The 27,475-nt window shown below is 44.3% G+C and overlaps 1 protein-coding gene across 3 annotated transcripts in view; it reads left to right on the top strand.

The window, feature by feature from the left end:
* PLEKHH1 (pleckstrin homology, MyTH4 and FERM domain containing H1) overlaps positions 1–27,475 on the top strand; it is an 83,928-nt gene that overhangs the window by 34,686 nt on the left and 21,767 nt on the right. For all 3 annotated transcript variants that reach the window (XM_084629885.1, XM_084629886.1, XM_084629887.1), the window contains exons 7-20: positions 4,838–5,850; positions 8,840–8,918; positions 10,156–10,247; positions 10,988–11,138; positions 12,427–12,566; positions 13,889–13,999; positions 17,364–17,450; positions 18,488–18,649; positions 20,983–21,063; positions 22,180–22,359; positions 22,784–22,892; positions 24,076–24,188; positions 25,987–26,163; positions 27,159–27,256. In XM_084629885.1, the coding sequence (XP_084486011.1) occupies positions 4,838–5,850; positions 8,840–8,918; positions 10,156–10,247; positions 10,988–11,138; positions 12,427–12,566; positions 13,889–13,999; positions 17,364–17,450; positions 18,488–18,649; positions 20,983–21,063; positions 22,180–22,359; positions 22,784–22,892; positions 24,076–24,188; positions 25,987–26,163; positions 27,159–27,256 (2,593 nt within the window). The remainder of the gene's footprint in view (positions 1–4,837; positions 5,851–8,839; positions 8,919–10,155; positions 10,248–10,987; positions 11,139–12,426; positions 12,567–13,888; positions 14,000–17,363; positions 17,451–18,487; positions 18,650–20,982; positions 21,064–22,179; positions 22,360–22,783; positions 22,893–24,075; positions 24,189–25,986; positions 26,164–27,158; positions 27,257–27,475) is intronic.

Genomic DNA, 27,475 nt, shown 5'->3' with positions numbered 1-27,475 from the left:
CACTATTGGACTTCTTGTTGACATCTTACCAGAGTGGAAGTAAGGACTGACTGAGCCAAGAAGACTGAACTCTCCCCATTGCTCTGGGGGGAGGGAGGAGAGTGTTCCCTCCGGCACAAGGTTGAGGCATTTTGGCAGATAAGGAAGAAGCTTACATTGCCTATGCCTTTGCTGTACCTGTTCCATAGGTGCTGGAACTAGGGGTGCTACTGCACCCCCCTGGCTTGAAGTGGTTTCCATTATATACAGGGTTTACAGTTTGGTTCAGTGGCTCTCAGCACCCACTACATACATTTTTCCAGCACCCCTGACCTTTTCTGTGGCTAAAGAGAAGGCTTTCTTCTCTAGGACTGTGAATCCAGCACCTTTCATCAGAATATAATTCATTGTTAAAAGGAGGGAGTTTCCTTTTCCCCAACTTTTCTAGCCTAAATTGAGTCCATTTAAAAAAAAGTCTAGAAATGGGAGCAGATGACCTAGATTTGCACTAGGCAGATAGGGAGCATTTCTCTCCTGCTAAACTCTTATTCTGGGATGTTTTATGCCTCGCCCCCACCCTTCCATCACCAGGGAAACCATGCAAAGTTCTCGCCAAATCCCAGCACACTTCCGGTCAGGTGCTTTGCAAGTGGGTTTCTCTCATCCCCTCTGGCTCTGGCTGTTTACACAGACAGAATGACTGGTAAGCTGTGTTAATAATCTAGTATTAAGTGTTCCCTGGATCCCAACCCACTGAACAGCAGACAGCTCAGCACTGCCCACCCAACCCCTACCCCCACCTAATTGCACAGACTCACTTTGCCAGGCTAAATTGAGAGGCCTCAGTAGACCGATAAATCTCTTGCAACCAGCCATGCTGATATTAACAGCTTCATCTACAGGCATCTCCCAACATGCCTGGGATTCTGGAAACATACTGTAATATTTCATATGAATGACTTTTTTGCAGAGTTACACTGATGTCAGGGTTGGGAGAATTTATACAGGCATCATATTAGGACTGGGTGGGTGTCACAGTCAGTTCCTTGTGCCTCTAGGGTCTTGCACTGATGGTCCTTGTTCCTTTATATCTAGTAAGAGGACATATATGCCCAGTACAGCACCCTGCCTTCCATCTTCAGGGCTCCTTAAATAAGTCTCCCAGTCCAGAGTCCTTAAAACATTCCTCTAATGGGTCTAATTTATGTATATACAATTCAAAAACACTCAGTACTAGTAATCCTTCTCACCCCAGTCCACTCCAACACCCACCCACAGTCTGTTCCCCCACCCCACAGTGTGTCAAACTTAGTCCTGGGTGTTCCCACAGAAGAGGATCCAAGCCTTCCAGCTTCATTCTAATTCTTCCCGGTTTTTGGGCTAGGCAGGCTGCAGTCTTATTCCCCTACTGTCTCAAACTATTCTGCAGCTTCCTCTCCTATTGCCTTGTGCTGCAGACCCAGGTGCCTTCCCTTAAGCCCAGTTGGGCAGCAGGTAATCAGTCGCAGCTGCACAGGACTCTGCTCCCTCTCAAAGGGCCAGTCATCCTGTGATATTTCTCAAGAATGTGGGTTTTAGGCCCAGATTCACAAAGGTACCTAGGGGCCTAAGCCTTAGGTTTAGTCACATAAGTCCCAGGACTGTTCCATTGTGGATAAACACTTAAACGGTCATTGAGACGCAGAGAGAGAGAGAGAAAGTGAGAATGGTGGTACAGCCCAGTGGTTAGTGTGCCAATCACTTCTTCATAAGTTGTCCACAGTGGAACAGCTTCAAGAGGAGAGACTGAGGGAACCCCACATGAGAATATCCGATAGTTCAGTGGTTAGAGACTCCTTTTCAAATCCTTTCTACCTTCTGGCAGAGAGGGGGGACTTGAACCTGGGTTTCCTATATCTCAGGTCAATGTTCTAATCCTTGGGCTAAAAGTCAAAAGGCAGGGGGCAGAACCCTCTCCTCTTTGTCCAGCTGTTCTATGTGGAGTGAGACAGGCACCTAATTCATTCCTGCAAGAAACACCTTAGGCAGCTAAGCTGCCTGACTTCAGGTGGCTGGTCCCTGTTCATGGATCGCTAAGCAGAGATGGTTGCCTCCCTGCAGCCCAAACTTAGGTGCGGAATGCCTTTAGGGAGGTGGGGCTTTGCATATACCCCTGTCATCGGCATCCCCCATTAGCTAGCTTAGGTGGCACCATGTCTAGCATGCTGGCTTTATGGATCACATTTTAAGGTGTCTGTCTCTCCAATTCATTGTATAAGGACCCTAGGCACTTAACTCAGGCTTTGTGGATTGCAGCATATTCCTGTGATTTTCTAGGAGCCTAAAAGTTAAGTGCCATGACACTCAGTGTTGCAATGCTTAAGTCCCTTTGTGGATCCCACCCTTATTCTCTCCATAATAAGCAATAATTTCCCTTACCCTTTGTCCTCTCCTCCGTCCATGTGCTCTTTCAATTTGTATTGACCTTGTAAACCCTGCTGGCCACTGAGCAAGGCTTGTGAAGTCTATGATACTCAGGCACCATTATCAATTATATCTTGTTATTCCTGGATATTCATATATATATATAATTTCTATCTAAAGCATCTTGGAATCTGGTTCTTTGGGACAGAAGACACAATATAAATGTCAAGGTTATCAGAAGACCTGAAATGATCCACGTAATTTCCATTCTATTGCAGACCCTACACAAATTTTTCTAGGCTGTCAGGATTTTCCAGAGAAGAGCATCTGACATTATTAGACATATAGGGGTAGGGTGTGGGTTTCTGTCTGAGAAAAGATTAAAAAGATGAGGGGCCAGACCATTTCTTTGGCCCTCCTGGGCAGAAAGGCTGAAACCCTAGCAGATCTGGCCTAGAGAGTTTCAATGAGCAGTTTCCGCACTTCCTTTTCCAAACTCACATGAAGGCATTGTTCAGATCAGGCCCTATACCTAGGGGAGGGATCAGGATGGAGATATGGCTGCCCTCTGAGGTGCTATTCCCTCACCAGCTCCACAGGTATTCATTGAAAATTTAATACCAGTCCTGCCATTAGAGTAGCTATGAGCTAATGACCTAAGCACAGTGCTGAGAGACAAGTGCCCTGGGTTCAGTTCCCATGGTGCCACGGACTTGCTTTGTGACCTTGGAGCATATCTCTGCTTATTTTACCAGCTTTGTAAAGCATTTTGGGGTATTAATTTGGCTGACAAGCCCTATATAAATACAAAGTATTCTTATTTTTGTCACCATTAACCTACTCATAGTTCCCCTTCATATTCTAAAACTCACTCTGCATCTCCAGAGGGCAGGATCAGGGTCAGTGACTACTGGATAGTTACAGGATTGTGTGCTCCCATGATGTTCCCATAAAGGCAAGAGGCACTGAGGAGGCCTATGGCCTCCCCATGGATATCCCTGACCTAGGGGGTTTGTAGGCCAAACCTCCTGCTAGTTGAGCAGGGGTACGCCATCCTTCTCCACACCCTCACTGACGCCATTAGAAGGTATCTGTAGAGTTCAGATAGTCTCTAAGACTACGCAGTATGGAAGATAAGAGAAAGAAGTGACAGAGCAGAGGTATTATATAGACATTAAATAAGGGACATTTGGAAGGCCAACCAGGCATTCCTGTTTATCCCATCCTGTAACACAACAACATATGGAATGAAAACATAAACCTAAATAGGGAAATTCTTATGAACAAACCATATTATACATTTAAGAGACTTGATACCATGGATATTATTGGGGAAAACAGCTTAGAAAGATTTTAAAGGAATTTAGACATTCATATGAATGAAGGTAGCATCTTTAGCTGATGGTAATAGTCGCAAAGGCTCTCAAATCTTCATGGTTCAGGGCATCCACTGATCACCAGCTGGGGATAGAAGTAAATCAAGCCAGATACTCTGCTAGTTTAATGTACTGTAGCTCCACTGAAATCACAGGGGCTATACTGATTTACACTGCTGAGGTTCTGGCCCGTTAGCTCACCTGTGACATAATGTTGCATGGGTATATAAGTTACTGCGGGCATTTCTCTTCCCTCTGATCCACTGGGTATTGGCTGCTGTCAGAGAAAGGACACTATTGTAGCTGGACCATTGGTCTGTTCCAAGGAATACGTCTACACTGTATCAGGGAGGTTTCAGAGTAGCAGCCGTGTTAGTCTGTATCCGCAAAAAGAACAGGAGGACTTGTGGCACCTTAGAGACTAACAAATTTATTTGAGCATAAGCTTTCATGAGCTACAGCTCACTTCATCGGAGCATCCGATGAGTGAGCTGTAGCTCACGAAAGCTTATGCTCAAGTACTGTAATACTGTAATACTCAAATACTGTAATCTTTTTACTGTATCTGGGAGTGAGCCTCCCAGCCTGGGTCCATAGGCTTATGTTTGCAGGGTTCATGCTACTGCACTAAAAATACCTATGTAGACATTGCTTTGACGTTGTGATTTGGGCTGCAGCTCAGGCTCTCAAGCCTACCTTCTCCACCCCTGAGACTTGAGAGCCCGAGCCACAACATCTACGCAGTTATTTTTAGTCAGTGCTTAATTTGTAATGAAAGAGGTGCCAGGGCTCAAGCAATTAGGTCCTGGGTCTCAAGCAATTTTGTAAATTTAATAACTGATGTGGCAAGCCCACAGGTGCTGGGGCTAAACCCTGGCACAAATTAAACACTGGTTTTAGTATGCTAATGCTAGCTCTGCTCATGTAAGTCTGTGGACCTGTGCTGGGAGAATTGCTCCCACATGCAGTGTAGACATACCCCGTGGCTGAAATACATCTGACAGGAACTCATCCTAACAAGCAACACTTTGGACAAAAAACATTTAAATGCCCTAACTATCCTTTTTCTCTCTTTTTAGATCTGACAACCATCCCTCCTATTGAATCTCTTTGGAGCTATAATCCTATGGTGCCCAGAATGCTATTGTCACCCTTGCTTGAGAAACCAGACCAGAATCCCGTGCTCCTTGGGATGGGTGTCAAACAGGAGTGTCCGGGAAGAGCTGCTAAAGGTGTTCCCCCTACACCAAGTATGATCCTCGTTGATGAAGCCTCCATTGCAGAAGAAGCCAATAAATCATTGCCCTCCCAGAACATGCTCAGGGTCATCCGTGACCCATTGAACTGGAAGCCCTCTGTAGAGAAAGATACGTTCTCTACTGTAATCTCTGACAGTAGCTCAGGGTGCCCTGATCCCACACTACAGGACCCTGCAGTTGAGTCCGCAAGTGTCCTTGAAGCCCTGGCTTTCCAGTCTTCCTTGGGGAGAAACCAGAGCTCTCTTAGCACCTCAGATCAGATGGAATCAGAGCTGGGCAACTCCTCAGATGAGCTGAGTGCCAAGTTCCGCTCCCACAGGCTGGACTCCTCATCCTCAGGGGAAATGATGAGTACCCCTGATGGCTGTCTCCCAACTGCAGAGCCAACACTGGATTTGCCATCATTCATTACTTCAACACAGCCAAGCTTTTCAGGGAGGGAATGTGGACTAGGCAATAGTCTGACTCTCCCAAAAATCCGGACACCCAGCACCCCAAGAGACAGTATCCAGCTAGCAAAGAGACATTACAGCCAACCCCAGCCCGGTGCTGATCGCTTCCATCATGTAATGAGCACAGAGGTTGGCACCTTCCAACCCATAACAACCTCAACACTCTGCCCTGCACAAGTGGAGGAGACAGACATTGATGATGATGAGCTGCCAGAGAAGATGGAGACAGAAGGATGCCCAGTGGGGGGAAAGGTTGGGATGGGTGTGGAGATTGATCAGCATCCTGATTCAGGCAAAAATGAAGCTGGGAATTCTGAAGTTGGACCACTAGACCCAGGAGGCAAACCTCCCACTCCACCACTGCACAGGTTCCCATCCTGGGTAAGAAACACAGGTGACACTACGGATACTGTTCTGCTCAGCTTTCATCAGTACTTGGGTGCCTCTGTCAATAATGGTTGGGCTTGGGTTGCCTAGATGAAGGCTTATAATGACCTTTATCTGGGCTGTTTGGCTCCTGGCAACCTTAGTTACTTATGAAGGCAGCCATCTTTATCAAGCCAAATAGTTCCTGATAATGGAACATACTGTTCACATTGGCAACTTTTATTCTTTTCTTTTCTTTAAAAAAACAAAAGCAAAAGATTTCTGGAAAAAATTCCCACCAAAGAAATATTAATGTTGAGTGATCAAACTCAGAAGTCAAGAAATGCAAATCTACAGTTGAAGGTTCATCATTAATTCTGTTCCCATGTGAAATTACAAGCCGGATAGGCGGGACGGGGAGAAATAGCACTGGGACAGACTATTGTAGGAGACAGGGTCAGAAAGAACTGTCACCACTAGAGAATGCTTCCCTCCAGAATCTGAAAAGGAACTCCATATTCCAAAGTCTCAACATTATTTTGCTATCAGCAAAAGTAAAATGTGGCACTGGCAAAGCATGTGTGTCATCCCCCTCTAGTGTCCAGCCCACATAGAAGATAACAGCCTACAAATATTAGTACCAGTTACTCCATTAGTTTAGCTTAGTACCAGTTAGTTTAAGTGGCAGAGTCTGTGTGGGGGATCTAAATGTTCCAACCCTGCTGAGGACTCATGTGGGTGTTTATTCACTTTGTTTTTTTAAAAACTCAGGAAACGACACACACAAACTATATTAAAAGAACATTTTTAAGGTTGGAAAGTCACGCCCTCAAAAGTTAGGAAATGTCAGAATTAAGGTTGCCTGTGCAACCTTAATTTGGCCCCGTTATGCATGTGCTTTATGATATAGTCAGCTACGTCTATATCATGAGCGAGGGATGTAATTCCCAGCTTGTGTGCACAACTGGCACTAGCTTTCATTGAGCTACCATGAGGATGTGTACGTGAGCTGGTTATCATGCCCCCAGCCTGTAGTACAGACATAGCCTTTAATTACACAGTTTTTTCACAGGACCCCTCCTTTATCAGTGCACAGGATGAACCTTCTCTGGGGATGAATCAGGGTTGTATTGTGAAAGAGGCTGTTGCCTGTAGGACTCCTGCCTGACTTATTGCAGAATTTGGGAGGTGTGTGGCGAATGAGGCAGGAAGAGAAAGGACAGTCTCATGGTTAAGGCTGTTGAATGCTGCCTTGGAGAACTGGGTTCTGTTTCTGTCTCTGCCACAGAGTTCCTGTGTGATGCTAGTCGAGTCACTTTAAAAAGTGGTCCCCCTAGGGGCGGGGCATGGAGGAACATTCAGGGGGTGGAACTTGCGGGGGGGGCAGGCCAGTCCCGATGGGGGGCAGGGAGGAAGTGCCCCCAGCCCTGCTCTGCCCCAGTCCCAGCTGCAGCTCCGCTCCACCCCTCTGCCTCCAGCCCCACCCCAGCTTTGCCCTCATTCTCTGTCCACCCCCTGACCAGCACTGCCTCTAGCCCAAGCTCTTCTGCTTAGCCAACTGTGCGGGAATGCAGGGGGCATGTGGAAAGATTGCATTATTGGTAAGGGTGGGCGCCACAGGAAAAGTTTGGGCACCACTGACTTAAACCTAATTTTTCACTGGTGGTCACTAATTGTGCATTCCTCATTTTCGGGGTGCCCAACTTGAGTTGGGTGCCTTGGGGTCTGATTTGCAAAAATATTCAGCACTAACAGCTGCAACTGAAGTCAATGGGAGCTGTGCTTGGAACATATAAAGTGCTATATAATGCTAAGCTCGCTGAAAAATCAGGTCCGAAGTCTCAAGTTGGACACCCAAAATTAATGGACACTTTTAACCTTAATCTCTCTGTGCCTCAGTTTCCCACCTGTAAAATGGGGATAAAACCACACACTCATCTCGCAAGGGTGTTGTGAAGATAAATTAATTAATGTTTGTGAAACTCTCAGATACTGTAGTCATGAGTGCCATAGAATTTCCATAAAGAATTTAATAACTTTCTTCAGGGCTAGATTTGAACTGTGTGTATTAAATAAGGCATCGGGCCACCCAATGAACAATGAGGAGAAACCAAATTATTGAATAGTTACTCATTCAATGAGTACTGTTCGTGCTGTGCACTGAATGAGGCAGGGCTCCTATGGAAAAAATAGAATGTGCTCATGTAATTAATGAGTGTATTATAATGCATATGCATATGGTTAACCTGAATGTTGGCATATCCTAAATTTTGGGTGCTTGATTTTCATGTAGTTTATGTGTAATATTATATATTATTTGACAATGTTTAATTATACAGCGATAGCGTTTTTCAGGAATAAGCGTGAGGTTGCAGAATTAAGGATTATCTTCCAATCTTAACTCTGTGTTTGCCCACTTTTGACTGCTTGATTTCTCAAGCTTAATGTTGCATTAGTGTCAGATTTTTTCCCCATGGAATTTGTGTCATTTGTGAAGCTCTTTGAAATCTTTAGAGAGGAAATGCCATATGTTATGGTAACTCAGACCAAGGCTTGTTCAAATAATTCCAGCCATTGCCTCCATTCTCTTGGCAAAGAATGGGAATTTTTCACAGATGTTCACTTTAGATCTTTTTTTAGTACATTTTAATGCATTTTGCATAGCAATGAAACCAGCATTTCTAAATTATTATTTAAACTGATGATTGAGTATAGATGGCCCAGCTTGAGGATGTAATCTCTGTAGCATTACCAGCAATTCAGCTGTGATTCGGGGGTGGGACTGGATATCACAACTACAGCTCCCTTCCAACCACCATGCAGTGGGATGGATCAGTTTCTCCTTAGAGATTCTTTCCTTAATGGATGTGGCTGCCAGTCGGGACAAAAAGGGACGTGAGGCCATTAGATCTGAACAAATGAAATAGTTCAGTTGACTTACAATTTGATTTTTATATTCTGGTGCTTTTTCTGACCATTACCCTATGCAATGCTATTGTTCTAGGAGAGTCGGATCTATGCAGTAGCCAAGTCTGGCATGAGGCTGTCGGAGGTGGCCCTCGGGACTGACTCTCCCAGCCAGAGTAAGTTTGAGATAAGATCCATCCAGAGAGAGCTTAGGCTGAGGCTGTAGGACATTAGCCTCTGGCTGTTCATGTTTTCTCCTTTTCTTGCCTGTTTTCAAATCAGATCTCGCCCTGGCTGTCAGCCAGGTTGAAGAAGATATCTGGGCCTAGATGGGTATGCCTACACTGCATCTCAGAACGAGTCTCCCAGTCTAGGTCCATAGATTTGTGCTAAGCAGGGTTTGATTTAGCACACTAAAAATAACTGTGTAGATGTTGTTCGGGCTCCTGAGCCTGCGGGAGGGCGTGAGAGCTGCAATGTCAAAGCAATGTTTACACTGCTATGTTTAGCACGGTAGCATGAACCATGCTAGCATGAGTCTGTGGACCTGGACTGGGAGGCTTGCCCTCAGTTGCAGCACAGAAATACCCTGAAGGACCAATCCTCGATTTTTTTTGGCCTCTATGTTAAGTAACTTCTATGGGGGGACCAATTTAGCTCCTTCCGCACTTATGACAAGACACTTTTCTGCATACCCTACTGTTGCCTGCCTGTGATCTGCTCTCAGGCTGTGGTGACCCCGCCATCACCTTCCACCTATTTCTGAACTCCCATAACCTTTGGTGACCTCCCAAAATGGCACAGGAAGCTAGGCATGGAACCTTCCAAAATGAAGATGGGGAGGGTAGTTAGGGAATTAATTATTTGGCATGGCCCTCTGGCACTAACTTTCTTGGGCATAGTGCTCTGGCTGGCATCTCTGGTATGTGTATGAACCTCGGTAAGTTGATCCTATGTAGCTATAGGGATTGAATAGATCTAAGGCTAGCCCTGGGCCCACAAAGTGAGGAGCAATGGAATACCTTTCTTGTGTGCTCTGTTAGTAAGATGGCCAAACAGTCTCACCCTAGTTCAGTTAAGTCATGGTTGGTCATGCACTTATCCACCAGAATGCTAAAATCTGCTGGTTCTGCCTCTCACTATGTGGTTCACTGTGCCTGGGAGGAATGCAAGGGTGGGTGAGGTGTCCTGTAGGCACCATGGAAGAGAAAGTGCAGTACCTCCGAGAACTTTCCAAAATTAGTAACTCCCACAACCTTTGCAAGATCAAGTCTTCCAGGAAGACACTACCTCCTTCTCACTAGTTTGTCTTGTTGGGGTTCCCTATTGCTACATTGTGCCATCACACCTACTTCCCTCCATTAAAACCTGCTGTTTTTTCACCAGTCTTTGTTCTTTCTCTAAATTTTCTAGTTTTGAATTTTCCATCATATTCAGCTTCTGGGCCATTCACTTGCCTCATCTACAGAAATGTCACGGTTCCAGTCTACACCACGCTGAAGGGGGTAAGGGATTACTTCACCTTTTGTGTTAAGAAAAGAATGGGGAGAGTTGCTACCATCTTGAGAGTAGCAAGGGACAACACTGAGCAGACAAGAGGGCTTGAGAATGCCAGGGAGCCCTGCAGGCTGACAGGCTGCAGTGGAGCAGCAGATGCCACATACACACATGGTAGTAATAGATATATTTAAAACTATTTTATCTTTGCCAAACTGAGGGCAATATTGGCAACTTGCTAAATCCGTGAATACATCATCAAATTTGCATAAAGTGAAATGTACAAAGGTTCAGTCCACTGAAGTTACAGATCCCCATTCAGGGAGGATGGAACCCTGGTATATGTTTGAGACCAGGCAGTTCTTGGGAAGATTCAGGAAGATGGGTATGGTGGAGACTAGTGAGGTCTTGGAGGATGGAGTCTGGAGGGTGAATGAGAATGAAATAGAAGATGGATCTTGGGAGCCTAAGGGGAAAGATTGGGTTTGTGGAGCCCTAGGAAGATAAAATCTGGGGAGACTCGGGAATATGGGACCTGGAGGGGAACATGGCCTGGAGAGTCCCTGGAGAATGAGGAATGAGAGTTGAAAACCTCAGCATGATGGTGAGTGGGGTGTGAGGGCCTGGGTAGCTTTGAAGAAATGAGACTGGCCTGTTCTGCCTGTGCTGTCTCTTTATGAATTGTAGCATGTGTCTGTATTGGAGCTCCCCCTTCCTCACATTTTGATCTTGAAGGCTTGTTTTCCAGAAAGCCACCCAGATCAGCAACGTTCCTTTCTTAGATGAGTCCTCAGGCTCTGATGATGACTGCAGCTCCCATGCCAGCTTCAGGACCTCCAATGGTGGATCTGAGATCAGAAAGAGCAGCATGCCAGGCAGTCCTCGTGCTGTGAAACGTGGTAAGGTGAACCAGTAAGATGGGGAGAGCAGGCAGACTTGGGCTGCCAACCATTGCTCAGTAGAAACCAGTCTTCTAGAATAGTTCTTAGTTTACGGTGGAACTCTGACACCAGGACCAGTTTGGGGATCTCCCCATTTGATTGTTACAGCCAAATGATTATGACACACAGATCCTTGGAATCATGAGCTTTTTTACATTAGCTAAAAGAAACACCTTTTTCTTTCCAGGCCATCTGTTAGGCATGTTAATGCCAACTCATGTCAATCAACTTCTTGTTGGCGCCTGTTAGCTCTGTCAAATCTGGTAAATTCTGAATCAGAAGCCAAATGACACTTAAAAAGGTGCACAATTCTTTCCTGCCTTTGGAGCATCAGATAAATTGCATCCTGTTCAGTATAAGTGAAGGTGAAAAACATGAGAATGAGAACTGACTTATGGATCCAATCTAACTTTCCAAAAAGCAGCACCATCATTGCAAGTGGCAAACAATAAGCCTGAATTCTGTGTAAATAGTTTAAAATTGTCTCTTCTCATGCTATACATAGTTTAAAATGGTCTCTTCCTGTGCTGTACTTGCGAATGTGTCTGTGTGCCACTGGAATCTAGAGGCAGAAGGATTACGGAAAGTGAAGCTGCACTATTAGTAACAGATGATCAGGGTTCTCCTTTATCAGGGGGTAGCCATGTTAGCCTGTATCCACAAAAACAACAAGGAGTCTGGTGGCACCTTAAAGACTAACAGATTTATTTGGGCATAAGCTTTCGTGGGTAAAAAATCCACTTCTTCAGATGCAACTGAAGAAGTGTCTTTTTACCCACGAAAGCTTATGCCCAAATAAATCTGTTAGTCTTTAAGGTGCCACCAGACTCCTTGTTGGTTTTCCTTTAGTTCAAGTGGGAGAGGCTTGTGGTTTGACAGCAGAGGTTCTTGAGCTCTATTAGTTAAAATTATCATGTGTGGTTTGGGTATTGAGTATCTTGCCTGTGTTTAGGCAGCCCTGAATTCATTACATTATAGAATTCCTTCCCATTCTCATGTTTAGAGAAGACTGGGTTCACAGGCCTGGGTGGTGGGGTTTAGAGAAGACTGGGTTCACAGGCCTGGTTGGTGGGGTTTGGCTGTCCAAGGGTTGGAACAGTATCTGATTGACTTGGTCACCTTGAACCAAGTAGCTTTGGGGTTGAACTGGAGGCTTTTTCAGGCAGCGCAGGCTCAGGCTGCAAGTTACAGATATCACAGCGATCCTGAGCACCTAAAATTCCCACTGTCCCTTAATTCCTGTCAGGTGTCTCTATGTCCTCGCTGAGCTCAGAGAGTGATTATGCCATCCCCCCTGATGCCTACTCCCTGGATGGTGACTGTTCAGAGCCAGAGCACAAGCTGCAGCGGACATCTTCCTATTCTACTGATGGCGGAGTCGGCTGTGTAAGTTTTATGCCCCCTCGGACATCAGTCTGGGATATGGACACAGCACTGACCCTGAAAGGGAAGTGGCAAAGCTACAGTATGAAGGATCTGCCATGCAAAATCAGACTGTTGATCCAGCTTGTCTTTGGCATCAGCCACTGCCTGATACTTCATAGGAACCCCCATAATGTACTTTGCCAACTGTGTAGTGCTGAGCACTGGGGATATAGTCCTTCCTGACCCCGGGGCCATCAGCATGAAGTTTGATTATCCATACCAGTTTTTGGCACATCCCACTCTTCTTTAGGGTATGGTTGTGACCTCACCCATTTGTGTAGAAACAAAAAGTTCTTCATTTGGAAACATGAGAGGCATTTTGATCTAGTGATTAGAGCAACATAGCAGGAGTCACAAGACCCAAGTTTTATTGCCAACTCGGCCACTGATTCATTGTGTGATATCAAGCAAGTTGCTTAACCGCTCGGTGCCTCAGTTTCCTCCTCTATAAAATGGGGGTAAAGATAATTGCACACCTCTGTAAAGAGCTGTGAGATTACCAAATGAAAAGCATTCCATAAATACCCAGTGTTACTTTATCATTGCTGGTATGGGCTTGATTCTGCAAGCACAGCTACAGCATGCTGCATCAACGAGAATGCTGCTGTGCAGCCACCACGTTACTCCTGCCTAGCAGCAAGGTAAGGACAAAGGGTGAAGCACATAGCTCAGTGGCGTGAGATATATTTTGTTTAAGCTCCCATCTCCTCAGCTCAGCCACAAATTATAGACTTCATGCAGGGACCACTTAGTCCAACTCTATAGCCTGTGTGTTATTCAGGAGGCCAGACTAGATGATCATTGTGGTCCCTTGTGGCCTTAAAAATCAATGAATTTCTCATGTGAATCCATTATTTACCCATCCCTCCACCCATTTTTTTTTTTACTCTCTTATCCTTGAAAGTAAAGGAGTATACATGCAAGAGGCTTGAGACTTACTGCTGCCTAGAGCTTATCCTTACTTCATTTATGTTTGAAGAGTGCTTAGCACATTGTATGGGAAAATAATTTTCAGTGATTCAGGCAAGCTGTGAAAGCATGACCAGTCCTGCCTTCAGATACCTTCTTCACTGCCCCACACATCCACCATGGTACTTACACATACATGAGCAGTAGCAGATTCTCAAAGTTATGCAGTGATGTGGGCCCTGACATCTGACAATCTGAGCTCAAGAGAAGATGGGGGATGCTGGAGACCTGGCAGATGGCAGCCCTTCATGTGGGCACTTCTCAGTTGCTTTCATCTTGGGCTCAGGATAATCCACCTATCCTTTATCCTCTAGGAGCCCATGGAGAAATCAGGGTATTTGCTGAAGATGGGAAGCCAGGTGAAGACATGGAAGAGACGTTGGTTTGTTCTGAGAAATGGACAAATCATGTACTACAAGTCTCCGGTGAGTGAGAAGCAAACACACCAGTGTCAGACACAGGGGAAAGGCCGCTTGAAGTCTGAGTTAGTTTCATTAACTGGTGAAAGGTGCCACACAGCTAGCCCTGGCAACTGAAATCCTCTGTTTATTCATATAACAGAGACCACATGGGCAGCTGCAGTGCAGACTTGTCCCCCACTACCCTGCCAATGTGCCTCACCCCAACCCTGGAGTATGACCTCAACGATGAGGGGAGTCTCCATTCAGTCATGGGTTTCTCTGTTCAGACAGAGGGGCCGTGTGTAGTGGTGGTTTTTGTGAAATAACAACGTATCCACTAGGAACTGGCTTGGGACTTGTTGACTGACAACACACAGACCACTGAAAGCAAAAAAAAAAAAAAAAAGTGTTTATCCTCACATTGATCTTACTGTAATATAAAAGCAAATGCAAAAATAAATGCTAGTGCAACATTAAGGGTATGCAGGTAGGCACTCAGATGTGAAGAAGTTAGAACTGACCACAGACTCTTAACTCTTTCTTCCCCTTGTATAAACATACAATTCAGTGTTAATTGCATGGTCACACACTGTTTCTCAAATAATACAATAGCATACAATTTTTTTCCACCTAGTGGTATGTGATCATTTAAGGAGTACTACAATATATAAACAAGGGGCTGATTTGTGTTGCCAGTTTAACTTTAATTTTCATATTTCCTAAGTTTTAAGTGCTTAACTGTGCCACGTTAACATTTTCTTTCATATGATTTCCTTGGAATGTAGACATTGCCAAATCAGCTAACAGGACCCACTAGTCTAGAATCCCAACTACAAAAGTGGCCAACATGATCTGTGTCACAGGGTGGGGTATGTGTGCAAGAAATTCTGTTGTGGACAGTTATCCCCACATAGGGGATATTTCTTCCTAAATTCCCATCAGTTTGCGGCTGGCTTATGACCTGAAACATGAGTGGGTTTTAACCTTTTTTTTTTAAATCCGACCTATGGTAATTTTAGATGTTTTCATTATCCATAAACCCTCATTCTGTTAAAAATCTTACAAACTTTTGATCTCTTTGCTATTTAATGGCAGCAAGTTCCGCAGATGAATTGGGTAAGAAAAAAAAAAGGTTTCCTTTTATCAGTTTTAAATTTGTTGTCATTCAAGTTAATGTAAAAAGAGATATTCAAAGAAGTGTAGACATGAGCACCCATTTATCATCACCATATCATTCATTCTTTTATTTACATCTGTTCTCTAAACAGTGGCAGTCTTTTTATTTTCCCTCACACAGAAGCCTTCCTAGGCCCCTAATAATTTTTGTTACTCATCTCTGAGCCTTCCTCACATTTCTGGAGCTAGAGTGACCAGAATTAAATGCATTATTCCAGGTGAGGGTACACAATTGAACTCTGTAATGGCATTACAATACTTTCAGTGTTCTTTTCTAATACATCTTTATTTTTCCTTTTGACATCTGCTACACATCGAGCAAATGTTCTCTCTTTTATCCACTATTTTGTGAAGCTGTTCTAAAGGGTAGGAAAATTGGGTCTCTCTTCCTTTACAGCAACGATGCTAATTACTCTCTACCATATCACATTTTTCAAAGTGTTTATAATTCAGTTTTTCAAATACTGTTTCAACTATTTTTCCTGGTACTCAAGTAAGTCTTACTCTCTTGTAATTCCCAGACCCATTCCTAGTGCCTTTGTTATGATAGATACAATATTTGCTACTCTCCAGTCCTCTGTCAAAGAACTTATTTTGATGAGATATTGCATAACTTTTTTAGCAGCTCACCCAGTTCATTCTTAAATTTCTTCAGAACTCCTGAATCAATCCCATCTGCACCTAACGACTTGTTGCTCTTAAATTTATCATTTTGTTCCAGCACCTCATCTTAAACAGATCAGAAAAGTAGGTCTGAGGAACATCCTCTGCAGAAAGGAAATACTTAGTTTCTCTGCAATGTCCTTATTCTCCTTAAATTTTCTCTTTACTCTCTGGTAGACTCAACAGTTTCCTAACAGGCTTCCTGCTTCTATTAAAAAAAAAAAAAGTCATTATTTGTTTCTATGTTTTTGGCTATTTCCTCTTCAATTCCCACTTTGCACTCTTAATTTCTCTCTCACATTTTATCTACTATTATTTCATTTTCTTTTCTATAGACTTAACTTGGGCTGGGTTTCCATTTTCTGAAGGATACCCATTTGGCTCAAATAACATCTGCTTACAAGGTAAAAAAGGAAAAGGAAATTATCCAGTTTTATGACTAAGAAGCACCAGCCAGTCAAGGGTAACTGGTGCCTATCAATATTGCTACTGAAGTATGCACTTGTACACCATTCGGCCAAAAGGCAATTAGTTTGTTAGTCTTGCATGGATTTCCATACCTGTGTAAGAATGTACCCTTGAAAGTGCACAGTATAAGAAATCCTAAAGATGACATAAAGGCCAGCCCTGCAGACCACTCATTGATTCATTTTTGGTAATCCTCCTGGCGGCTTCCTAGTGGAAATGATCCCACAAAAGGAAATTAAGATTTCATCTCTCATCAGCTAGTGGCTGATCTGCTTCTTATAGCTGCTCATTGGAGAAAAAAATAGTTCAACTCTGGTGGAATTGTTCAAAAAAATATGGGAGGAGTTATGGAAAATTTAGTGCACCAATTACGTACCCAGCAAAACAGACAGAGGAAAGAGATACTTAGATGTTTGGTTACCACTTATTCAATATTCAGACAAAGTACATTCACCTGCCAAAAAAAAACAAAAACAACCAAAAACCCAGCACACCTTTTCAATTTTTTTGAATATTAACATCTGATAGACTTACCTGGTCTGTTAAATGCATGTAATCAGAGATTTCACTCAAAAAAAAAATAAGTCAACACAAAACACTAAAAGAACATGTCATGGATAGTGTGAAGATGCTCACTCTGTAACATGTTAACACCCTGTTAAAAAGAGAGATCTGATTGTTATTACTGTATAATGTTTCTCTAAACAAAAGTTCGCTATTGTAATGATGGTTGTGTTGTGTCTGACATTTACAGATTTCTAAATTTGTTAAAACTTCCTCAACAGAGAAATAGTTTTAAATAAAAAGCATTCTGCTCTTCGGTCTCTGCACATTCGTGGCTAGCATAGTGTGGGGATATCTCATATTGGTGGTGCCTGTGGTTATGGGTGTGCTGTACTTCTGTCCCTGGGAGCTAAGTTCTCATTAGCCTGGTGGAGGAGGCACCTCTCAGTCTGTCCCTAGGGAGGCAGCCACATGTTGCCTAAGATGCATCCAGGCATAATGTCTCATACTCCATACTTCTAGCTGGCTGGTGAAGCTAGTGCTGATCCTTTTGAGAATGTTGCCTTTCTCTCCACAGAGCGATGTTATCCGCAAGCCTCAGGGGCAGGTTGAGCTGAATTCTACTTGCCAGATCATTCGGGGTGAAGGGTCCCAGACATTTCAGGTGAGAATTGCCTTTTGACCTTGCACATAACCACATGCTCAAGGATGTAAACAGGGCTAAGTGGGAGAGGAGTTACTTCAGTCTGGATGGTGTACTTGGTCATGACAGATGTGTACTGACTTTCCTGGCTTTTATTTGCCTTGTGTTTCAGCTTGGGAGGCAGTCAGTTTTGTATAAAAATGAGCAAAGGTCCGAAATGCAACCTAAAGCTCAAACCCAGCTTTCTGATGTTTAAAGAAGTTCAGATAACTTTCCCCCTCTGCATTTCCCTCTGTGCAGCCAGCACCTTCTTAAGAAAGGTTGAACCTCTGTGAGAGAGACTGTTATTGTGTTGCTTCTGGCTCAACCAAAAGTAGGGGTACAAAGAATCTTCTTGGCGAGACCATTCTCATATGCTTTGGAGAAACATCTACAATTTTGGGTGCATCACAAAACTGAGTCTCCAAACCATTTGAAATTGGCCCCTCACTAGCCCTACTTACTTGTCCTCGGCCAAAGCATCAATGCCAGGGGACTTCTTTGTAAAGGAGACGAGATATTAAAGCTTCCCTTGCATTCTGAGTGGGACTAGCATACAGCGAGCTCCCTTCTGCCCGTCTCGCACTGAAGTTAACTGAGAGTTAATAGTAATATCTTGTATTCATGGAACAGCTTTCCTCTCAAAGGACCCCAAAGCACTTTGGAAGCTATTGAAGGCAGAGGGAAACAATTGGCTATAAATATGGATGTATAAATAAACAGATAGACACTACTTTACCCACCACTAAAATGCAGCTACCTCTATAGTGACATAGAGCAGCTACTTAATAGACCTAAGCAACATTGCAAAACAGGAGAGGAAATGAAGAAAAATATAGTATCCAGCAAAAACATGGGGGGAATTTACAGATGTAGCATGTAACTATTTGAGTTTGAATTTGGCCAAGGACATAGGGGTTAACTCCTTTACTCTTATAAAAGTACCATATGACTCAACATCTGAAGGAGCGATCACACGTGATCAGACAGTGTCATTTCCCTGCCTCCTTTCCCTCCAGCTCATCACTGAAAAGAGGACCTACTTCCTGACTGCAGACTCTCCCAACATCCTGGAAGAATGGATCCGTGTTCTGCAGAGTGTTCTCAAGGTGCAGGTGACCAGCTCTGCTGCTGTCCCTCAGAATGATGCCAAACCCACTGTGAGAGGCTGGCTCACCAAGGTAAGGTGGCTCTACCCCAGTCAGTCTCCCTCCACACCCAATGGCCTGACAGACAACAGGCCTCTGGGTTTATATACTGAGGGCCTGCAAGAGGTGTGTGTTTTAATTCTCCCTGGAAACTTGGGGGGTTACAGAGAGGCAGAGGTGGATTCCTGAAGTTCAAAGGAGCAGGGAAAGAGGATGTGCTAATTATATACACTGAAGAATGGCATAGAGCATCCTATCAGGACACATTGACCCTCTCCAATAGTACAGTGCAAGAACAATGCAAAATATTTAATACCAATTAAAGTAAATGCTTTTATAATGTCACATATAATTAACGTATGGAACTTGCTATTGTAGGATATTATCAAGGAAATTGTCTAGTAAGGTTTCAAATGGATTGAACACTTATTCATATAAGAATTGCATTGGCAATTATGTTAGTCAGGATACACTTCCAGGCACTATGGATTCTCATGCTTCAGGACAAAAAATGATCACTACTTGGGAGTCAGGAAATAATTTTTTATTCTCCCCATAGAACAGTGTTGCACAAGATCCATTATGGGGCTCTTTCATGCTGCACAGGCTAATGTCCAAGTGAAGACTAAAGTCTGGCTGGTCTGTAGTTTGCTCCGGGCAGTGGCTCTCAACCTTTCCAGACTACTGTACCCCTTTCAGAAGTCTGATTTGTCTTGCATACCCTCAAGTTTCATCTCAAGTTAAAAACTATTTGCTTACAAACTCAGATATAAAAATACAAAGGGTCACAGCACATTATTACAGAAAAATTGTTTACTTTCTCATTTTTACCATATAATTATAAAATAAATCAGTTGGAATATAAATATTGTACTAACATTTCAGTGTATAGTATATAGAGCAGAGGTGGGCAAACTACAGCCCACGGGACCATCCTGCCTGGCCCCTGAGCTCCCAGCCGGGGAGGCTAGCCCCTGGCCCCTCCCCTGCTGTCCCCCCTCCCCCCACAGCCTCAGTGTGCCGCACCGCCAGCGCTCTGGTCCACTGCTCCTGCTGTGCAGTGTGGGCGGCGTGGCTGGCTCCAGCTGGGTGGCGGGGCTGCAAGCTCTAGCTGCTCTGAGTAGCATGGTAAGGGGGTGGGGAGGTTGGATAAGGGGCAGGGGGTCCTGGGGGCAGTCAGGGGACAGGGGGTGGTTGGATAGCATGGGAGTCCTGGAGGGGCCATCTGGGGGTGGGGGTCTGGACAGGGGTCGGGGCAGTCAGGTGACAGGGAGCAGGGGGGGTTGGATAGGGGGTGGAGTCCCAGGGAGTGGTCAGGGGCGGGGGTCCCAAGAGGGGGCAGTCAGGGGATAAGAGCGGCAGGTTTGGATGGATTGTGGGTTCTGAGGGGGGCGGGAAGTGGGAGAGGGAGGATGGGGGTAGGGGCCAGGCTGTTTGGGGAGGCACAGCCTTCCCTACCCGGCCCTCCATACAGTTTCGCAATGCCGATGTGGCCCTCAGGCCAAAAAGTTTTCCCCCCCTGATATAGAGCAATATAAACAAGTCATTGTCTGCATGAACTTTTAGTTTGTACTGACTTTCTTAGTGCTTTTTATTTAGCCTGTTGTAAAACTAGGCAAATATCTAGATGAGTTGATGTACCCCCCGGAAGCCATTGGTCTGTTCCTGTGTAGCAGGGGAAAGGTCACTAGACTAGATAGTCTATTGGTCTGCTTTGGTATGTTGAATTTTTTTCATTATTTAAACATTTTTATTCATATATTTTTTACATTGCATTTCAAAAAACAACAACAATAGGTCACTTTGGGTAAAATTTTCAAAAGGATCTCAGGATATGTGTAAACTGAAAAGAAAAACCTGCAGCACCAAGTCTTGGAGCCAAGGTCAGTTGACTGGGGCTTGGGCCACAGGGCTAAAAACAGCAGTGTAGACATTCCTGCTTGGGCTGGAGCCCAAGCTCCGAGACCCTCCCACCTCTCTGGGTTTCAGAGCCCAGGCTCCAGCTTGAGCAGTACGTCTATCCTGCTATTTTTAGCCCTGCAGCCCGAGCCCAAGTCATTTGACCTGGGCTCAGACTCAGGGCCACACAGTTTTCTGTGCAGTCTAGACATACTCTCAATCACTTAGGCACCTACATTCAATTTTCAAAAGCATTTAACTGGCTTAGGTGCTTTTGAAAATGTTTCCCTGCATCTTTGCAGGGATCACAAATGAAGGATAGTTTACACTAGCTCAGACTAACTAGTGTAGAGAACCTTCCAACAAGAGATTTGAATGGGAAGAAAAAATCCCCAAAACTACTGCTGGCATTGCACTAGGATCCAGTTCCTAGGTTAAAATCTTTCATTCCTTTGTCCTTCCTGTAGGTGAAGCATGGTCACTCTAAGTTGGTTTGGTGCGCACTGATTGGGAAAATCTTTTACTACTATCGAAATAATGAGGATAAGGTACTTTGTGTTCCTTCTGCTATGTCTCATGTAGTTTCTATCTTCCTTTACCTACTGTCCCTTCTTACTCCAACAATCCCATCCTCTCCCTCACTTCAGCCCCAACTAGTACCTCCCACTCTGCAAAAATGTCTACACCTCCTACTATAAATACAAATATATTAATAGTCTTTAAAAATACCAGAGACATAACTAACAAAGTGGATTCCTGCTGTCTCCCAGATTGCTCCACTTGTCTCTCTCTCACTTCCTTTGTCTTTGTACCTGCGAGTCCTACCCCTGCTCAGAGAATGGCAAGCCCGTGTTCTGGGCTCAACTTCCCACAGCCCTCCACTAAGGCCTGCTGCAAGAGAGCTTCCCGGAGCATTCCACTCACCCAGGCCTCCCTACCCATGTGAGTCCTACCCCTGCGACTCACCCTTCAGCATCCACCCTCATGTTTCAGGCTCAGATTCCCTTAATCAGGCTGGGTCTTCCCCTGGTTCCTAAGGCCTCTGTACAAGCTCTCTTGTAACTCTGCATGGGCTCCGCCCACCTCTGCCCAGACCTCATTAACAACATTCTTCACCTTTTGCTCTTCCCATAGGATCTCTGTACAGCTCTCCTCTGCTTCTCCTGGGGGCTCCCTTTTTCTCCTCAGGCAGTTCTCACCCACCCTTCTCTGAATCTCAGCCTGCTATCAAGCAGTTCTCATTTGTGCTGCCCTTCCCCTACAGCCCAGGTGCCTTCACTTAAACCCAATTAGAAGGCAGCTGATGAGTCCCATGTGTACTGGACCCTGCTCCTTAAAGGGTCCAGTCACCCAGTGATAAGGGCTCTAATTCCTGATTGGGATTCTAGTGCTAGTACAATACAATAATAATAATGGGAATAGGATTGGGGCCATAGTTTGTAAAGTACTTTAGGCTCATGAAGGGGGAGAGGTGCTACAGAAATGCAAAATGATACTATCACTTTAAAACCAACTATTTGAACATAGAATTTTATAGTTTAGTTCTTGCATTTTCTAGCACTCCCAGCAATCTGACCAGGGTTTCCTGGTTTCAGTTTCTTCTTTTTGTCCATCTTCTCTACACTGAGACAGCATACTTATCTTAGTTCATTTCCTTTTCCCAGTGTCCTCTGGGGCATTTGCACATATGCAAATCAAAGGTGGAGGAGGTGGACCGTTCCTGTGACTCAGATGAAGATTATGAAGCCACTGCAGGGGGTCTCCTCTCATCCCATTACACCCTGGTGATTCACCCGCAAGATCAGAGTCCCACCTACTTACTCATTGGTACCAAACACGAGAAGGTATGAGCTGGTGTCTTTGGAGAGCAGGGATATGTGATGCTGGTATAACTTGGCACCAGTGAGTGGAAAATACAGATGATTAAACCAGTTTGGATAAAATAAGATCCAACTTAAAAGTTTTCCCAAACTCAACCCCAACAGGTGGGTTGAGATTTTGGTTTAATGATTTTCTTTTCCCTTCTATTTATTTTTCATTTTTGCTGCCCTCTCTGCAGCTGAGGGCTCAGGATACCAAGATTTCCAAACCCCAGTGTGTGTGTGTGTGTGTGTGTGTGTTTAAGAGAGAGAGAAACATATTTACCTTTAATGGTGACCCTTCGCTTTTGGCACCTTGATGGCTGGTCATTTATAAAGATGACAGTGAAATGTCCTGGGTTTCCAGCATTACCTGTTCTTTTCATGCTGTTCTTTCCTTTATCCCTAGGATACGTGGCTGTACCATTTGACAGTAGCAGCAGGCAGCAGCAGTGCCAAAGTGGGCACAGCATATGAACAGCTAATTGGAAAATTACTGGATGCAGAGGGAGACTCACGTAAGTAAAACCCCAAAATATCTTTCCATAGTGGGAAAGGGTGCGGAATAGTTATCTCTGTCACTGTTTTGAATACAGCCACAGAAGAGTAGAGGGAATGGCTCGATAGATCAGTAACGGGATAGGGTATCTTTCACCTCTAATTAGACAGTTGCACTTTAGCAAAGGACTCAGGCACTACAGTGAACCTACTCTGTCAATTAATTTATCAAAGGATCTGCAGTTCCTCTTACATTGCAGATCAAACTATAGTAAATACTGAGCACAGAAAGTTGATCCAAATCTGGGATGTTCTTAATAAATAAGAACTTAAGAGAGAAAAGTCTGAATCTCTGACTCCCTGGCACTGTTTGCCTTGAGTTTCACTTACCCATGTATCATGGTTGCATGCACATATACTGTTTCTCAAACACACATACACATACACACACACACACAGTTAGCTCTCCATGTATGTATGTATGTGTGCATCCACACCGACATATCCCTGGATATACACTCACAGCCACATACATTCATTCCCACAGACATGCATATACTGTCTCACACATACATACACATCTATTTACTCACTCATCTCCATGTAGACACGTTCACACATACCACCTGCACACATTCTGAGGTATACATACCACGCGTACTAGCGCCAACATGCATGCACAGATACACTCTCACACCCCTGAATACGCACATACTCTCTCCTGCACACCCACATAGAGACATAAACTGTCTCTGAGCTTTGATGAATGTGCCATAATAACTTCCACTGATAAAGATCCCAATAGTGTGTGTCTGTTTCACAGAATCGGTCTCCCATGTGCATCAACAAATTGAGCTGCTTCCCACCACAGTCCAGCCTGTGTGAAGCTCTCAGATGACCTGGTGGCAAATCGCAGGGCTGCTCTCTGGAGCCATCTGGCATTACTTGCTGGCATGCATAGCTACTTGGCCACTGTTAGTGTCATGGCTTCACTGGAGTCAACAGAGTGACACCAAGGATTAACGTGGCCCAATATAATGCTGCTTGCCCTAATTGCTTGCTAGTTGGGCCAGGTTTTTTTTCTGCAGGGATCTGAGGCGGCTCTGCATGGGAGATTTTGCTGGGAGAGTCTGTCTCACCTTGTACCAAACTTACACTGCTACGTTTCTGAGGTTGCATGTTTTTACCTCATCTGCCACCCAGAATCTCCTTTGTGGAAACACCCCATGCTGTGCTACAGTAAGGATGGACTGCACACCTCCCTCACTACTCTGCCATCAGAGGCGCTGCAGACAGAAGCCCTCAAGCTCTTCAAGGTATTCAAAGAACCAGTATAAAAGATTTCAGATGTTCTACTCAAATATCTTAAGGGAGGGGTAAGCTCTGTGCAAGACATTTACTGCGGCTTTGTTTGCCCCTACTGTTGGCACAGATGGGGCTAATGTGTCAATTGTAATAAAAAAGGTCAATCTGTCTACCAGATGTATTTTATTCTATGCAGAGACCCACTTGGGCCCTCACTTTTGGGGGGGTGGGGGAGTGGGGGAGCAGGTATCTCAGAGCCAGCTTCTGAATTGCAGGACTTGTCTATCTTCTTCTCCAATAGCAGCACTGGAAAGAGAGGAAACAACTTATTGTCAGACTCCCTAGTGCCTTCCAGCCAGGGTACCTCGGGTAGGCAACTCATCACCTGATTTCCACATCTCTCCCTCCGCTTTGAGCCCTGAAAACATTAATGCCAACATTAAGGCCTGGTCTACACTAGGAAATTAGGTCGGTATAACTACGTCACTCAGGGGTGTGAAAAATCCACAGTTAAACCAACCTAACCCCCAGTGTAGACAGGGCTAGGTCAACAGGAGAATTATCCTGTTGATATAGCTACCCTCTCGGAGAGGAGGATTACCAGAAACCTCCCGTCGGCATAAGTAGTGTCTGCACAGAAGCACTACAGCGGCGCAGCTGCAGCGTTTTAAGCGTAGACAAGCCCTAAGACTAGAAAGCAAGGATGAGATTAGAGGATTGCTGAGGGGAGCAGGTAACAGTGGAGAGGGTTCTTAAAAACAACTGCATTCAATGACACGAGAGATACAATAGAAAGTTGTGTTTGGGGGTTAGTGCAGTGGACTGATTCAGGACTAATGAATTCTAACCATGGCTCTATCACTCACTCACCCTGTGAGAGTGGGAAAGTTCCTTAACCTCTGTGCCTCTGTTTTCCCTTCTACAAAATGGGATAATAAATTTTTATAAAAGAATCCTACAGTATGGTACAGGAATAGTCTGAAACTCTGCATCTTACAGTAGTCTCACTTGTAGTGTTTGGGGTCATTACTGTTGACTGTTGCAGTATTTTATCATTTATAAAGGCACCTTCTCTGACTAAAAACAACAAGGAGTCCAGTGGCACCTTAAAGACTAACAGATTTATTTGGGCATAAGTTTTCGTGGGTAAAAAACCCACTTCTTGTCTGAAGAAGTGGTTTTTTTACCCACATAAATCTGTTAGTCTTTAAGGTGCCACCGGACTCCTTGTTGTTTTTGTGGATACAGACAAACTACCCCCGATACTTCTCTGAGTATTTTATCATAAATTTGTAGCACCCTTGGTTTGCCAAGCTATGAAGCCCAGTGGCAGATTTATTAGTGTGACCAAGATGCCTTTTATAATAATGGGGTAATCTGAACTCCCCTATGTTTAGCATCATTCCTAGACCCCAATCGTAACGGGGATGGAGCGGCAGTATAGCATAATGGCTAGAACAGTGGGCTGGAAGTCAGGGATTCTGTTCCTGGCTTTTCTTGCTGTGTAATGTTGCATGATTGTAGCTTTCTGCACGTGCTACAAAGGATGGGCTACTTAAGGACCAGTCTGTGTATGAAGCATATAGGGCAAGGGGAGAAAGTTTGTATGAGAGAAGCTTGACCTAGTAGAGGTTAAAGCATAGGCTTGGAAGTCAGGAGATCTGGATTTTCTCCCTGTTTCTACCACTGATGTGCTGTGACACCTTGGAGAATTCATTTCCCCTCTGAGCCACACTGGAGCTGGAAGGTGCTGTGGGGGAAAAATGAAGTATTATTATTACCGCACATGCTAATTTCCCTTTTTTGTAGTCCTGTCAGCTGTTCATCAATGTCCCTGTGGAGGCTCCATCTATTGATTACCATGTGTCACTTGCTCAGACAGCATTGCAAGTCTGTCTGACACATACTGAGCTACAGAATGAAATCTACTGCCAACTGGTTAAACAGACTAGCTGCCGGCAGCCTCAGAACCACTCAGTTATTCAGGTGAGCTTTGCTCGGCCACTTCCAGGCTGCAAGCTTCCATATGTTGAATAATTAGCGTTAGGTCTAGTCCCCATAAAAGACTAGTCACCTTAAACATTTCAAGGATTGTGGGGGCAAAAATAATCTGAAATGTGATGCGCAAAGGAAAAAAAAAAGTACTGAGTAATGCAATTTACTTGCAAAAGCATGTTTAGGTTGAATGCTCAACTATTCACCAAAAGCAAATTCCAAATACTGTTCAGTTGCAAAATTCAGTTTGTGTTGCGTTGAATAGTTGCCTAAGTCACAGGGTATTGGTTCCATGTCTAATTGTGACTTAATCATGCTTTGTATCCTGTTGGCTAATTATTACACTTGAATGTGCATTTTGAATTTTGTGATGTGCTTATTAAGTTAGCTGCCTGCATCCATTACAACTCAAAGACCCAGATCCCCGTAGGTATTTAGGTCCCTAACTTCCATTGATTTCAGTAGAAGTTGGGATCCTAAATATTTTTGTGGATCTGAGCCAAAGTGTCTATTGGATTCTTGATTGTAATATTCCCAGTTCAAATCATGTAGAGAGCAAGAATGACCAGCAGGAGAAATTTATGAATAATTTGAAATAATGAGTAATTCTGAGAGTTTTGTGATCTGTTTGCAGACAATAAAAAAAGCAAAATTTACTGAATTAGTAGTTGGGAACTATTTTCACAGCTCTAGTTACAGTGGCCAAGATTTTGAAAAGTGACAACTGATTTGTGGTGCCTGAATTTTTGGGTGCCCAATTTGAGATGTCAAAGAGGCCTGATGTTCAGAAAGTGCTGAGCACCTGCCTCTGAAAATCAGGCCCCTTTAAAGCATCTCAAGTTGCACACCCAAAAAATGGAAGCACCCAAAAATCCTAGTCACTCTTCAAATTCTTGGCCCGAGTGTTTTCCACATGGATACCTGGCAACAAGAGCAGAGAGGAGTGATTATACCTTAGTTTGTTGGTGGCCTGTTTCTCTTCACAGTGCTGGCAGCTCCTGGCTTTGTGTGCTCCTCTCTTTCTTCCTCAGCACCACTTCCTCTGGTATATCAAACAACACCTGCAGCGGCATGCAGACCCCAGGTAAATAGCATGCCATCTTCTTCTTTCACTGGCTATGTTGCTTCCATTCCTTTCTGTATCAACTACAGGATTGTAGTACAGTAAGGCTAATTTATGACTGACCCATGCAAAGGTGAGTTGGGGATGGAGATGACATAAGAAGCCTTCTCCAAGGTGCCAGGCTGTCCTTGTTCAGAAGCCATCTTTCAATCACTTTTGACCCACTTTTCAGTGGGAATG

The sequence above is a fragment of the Lepidochelys olivacea genome (genome assembly GCF_965140295.1).
Source record: "Lepidochelys olivacea isolate rLepOli2 genome assembly, chromosome: 6".
Taxonomy (NCBI): domain Eukaryota; kingdom Metazoa; phylum Chordata; order Testudines; family Cheloniidae; genus Lepidochelys; species Lepidochelys olivacea.
The sequence above is the reverse complement of the archived record's forward strand: the minus strand, read 5'-3'. Positions and strand labels throughout refer to the sequence as shown.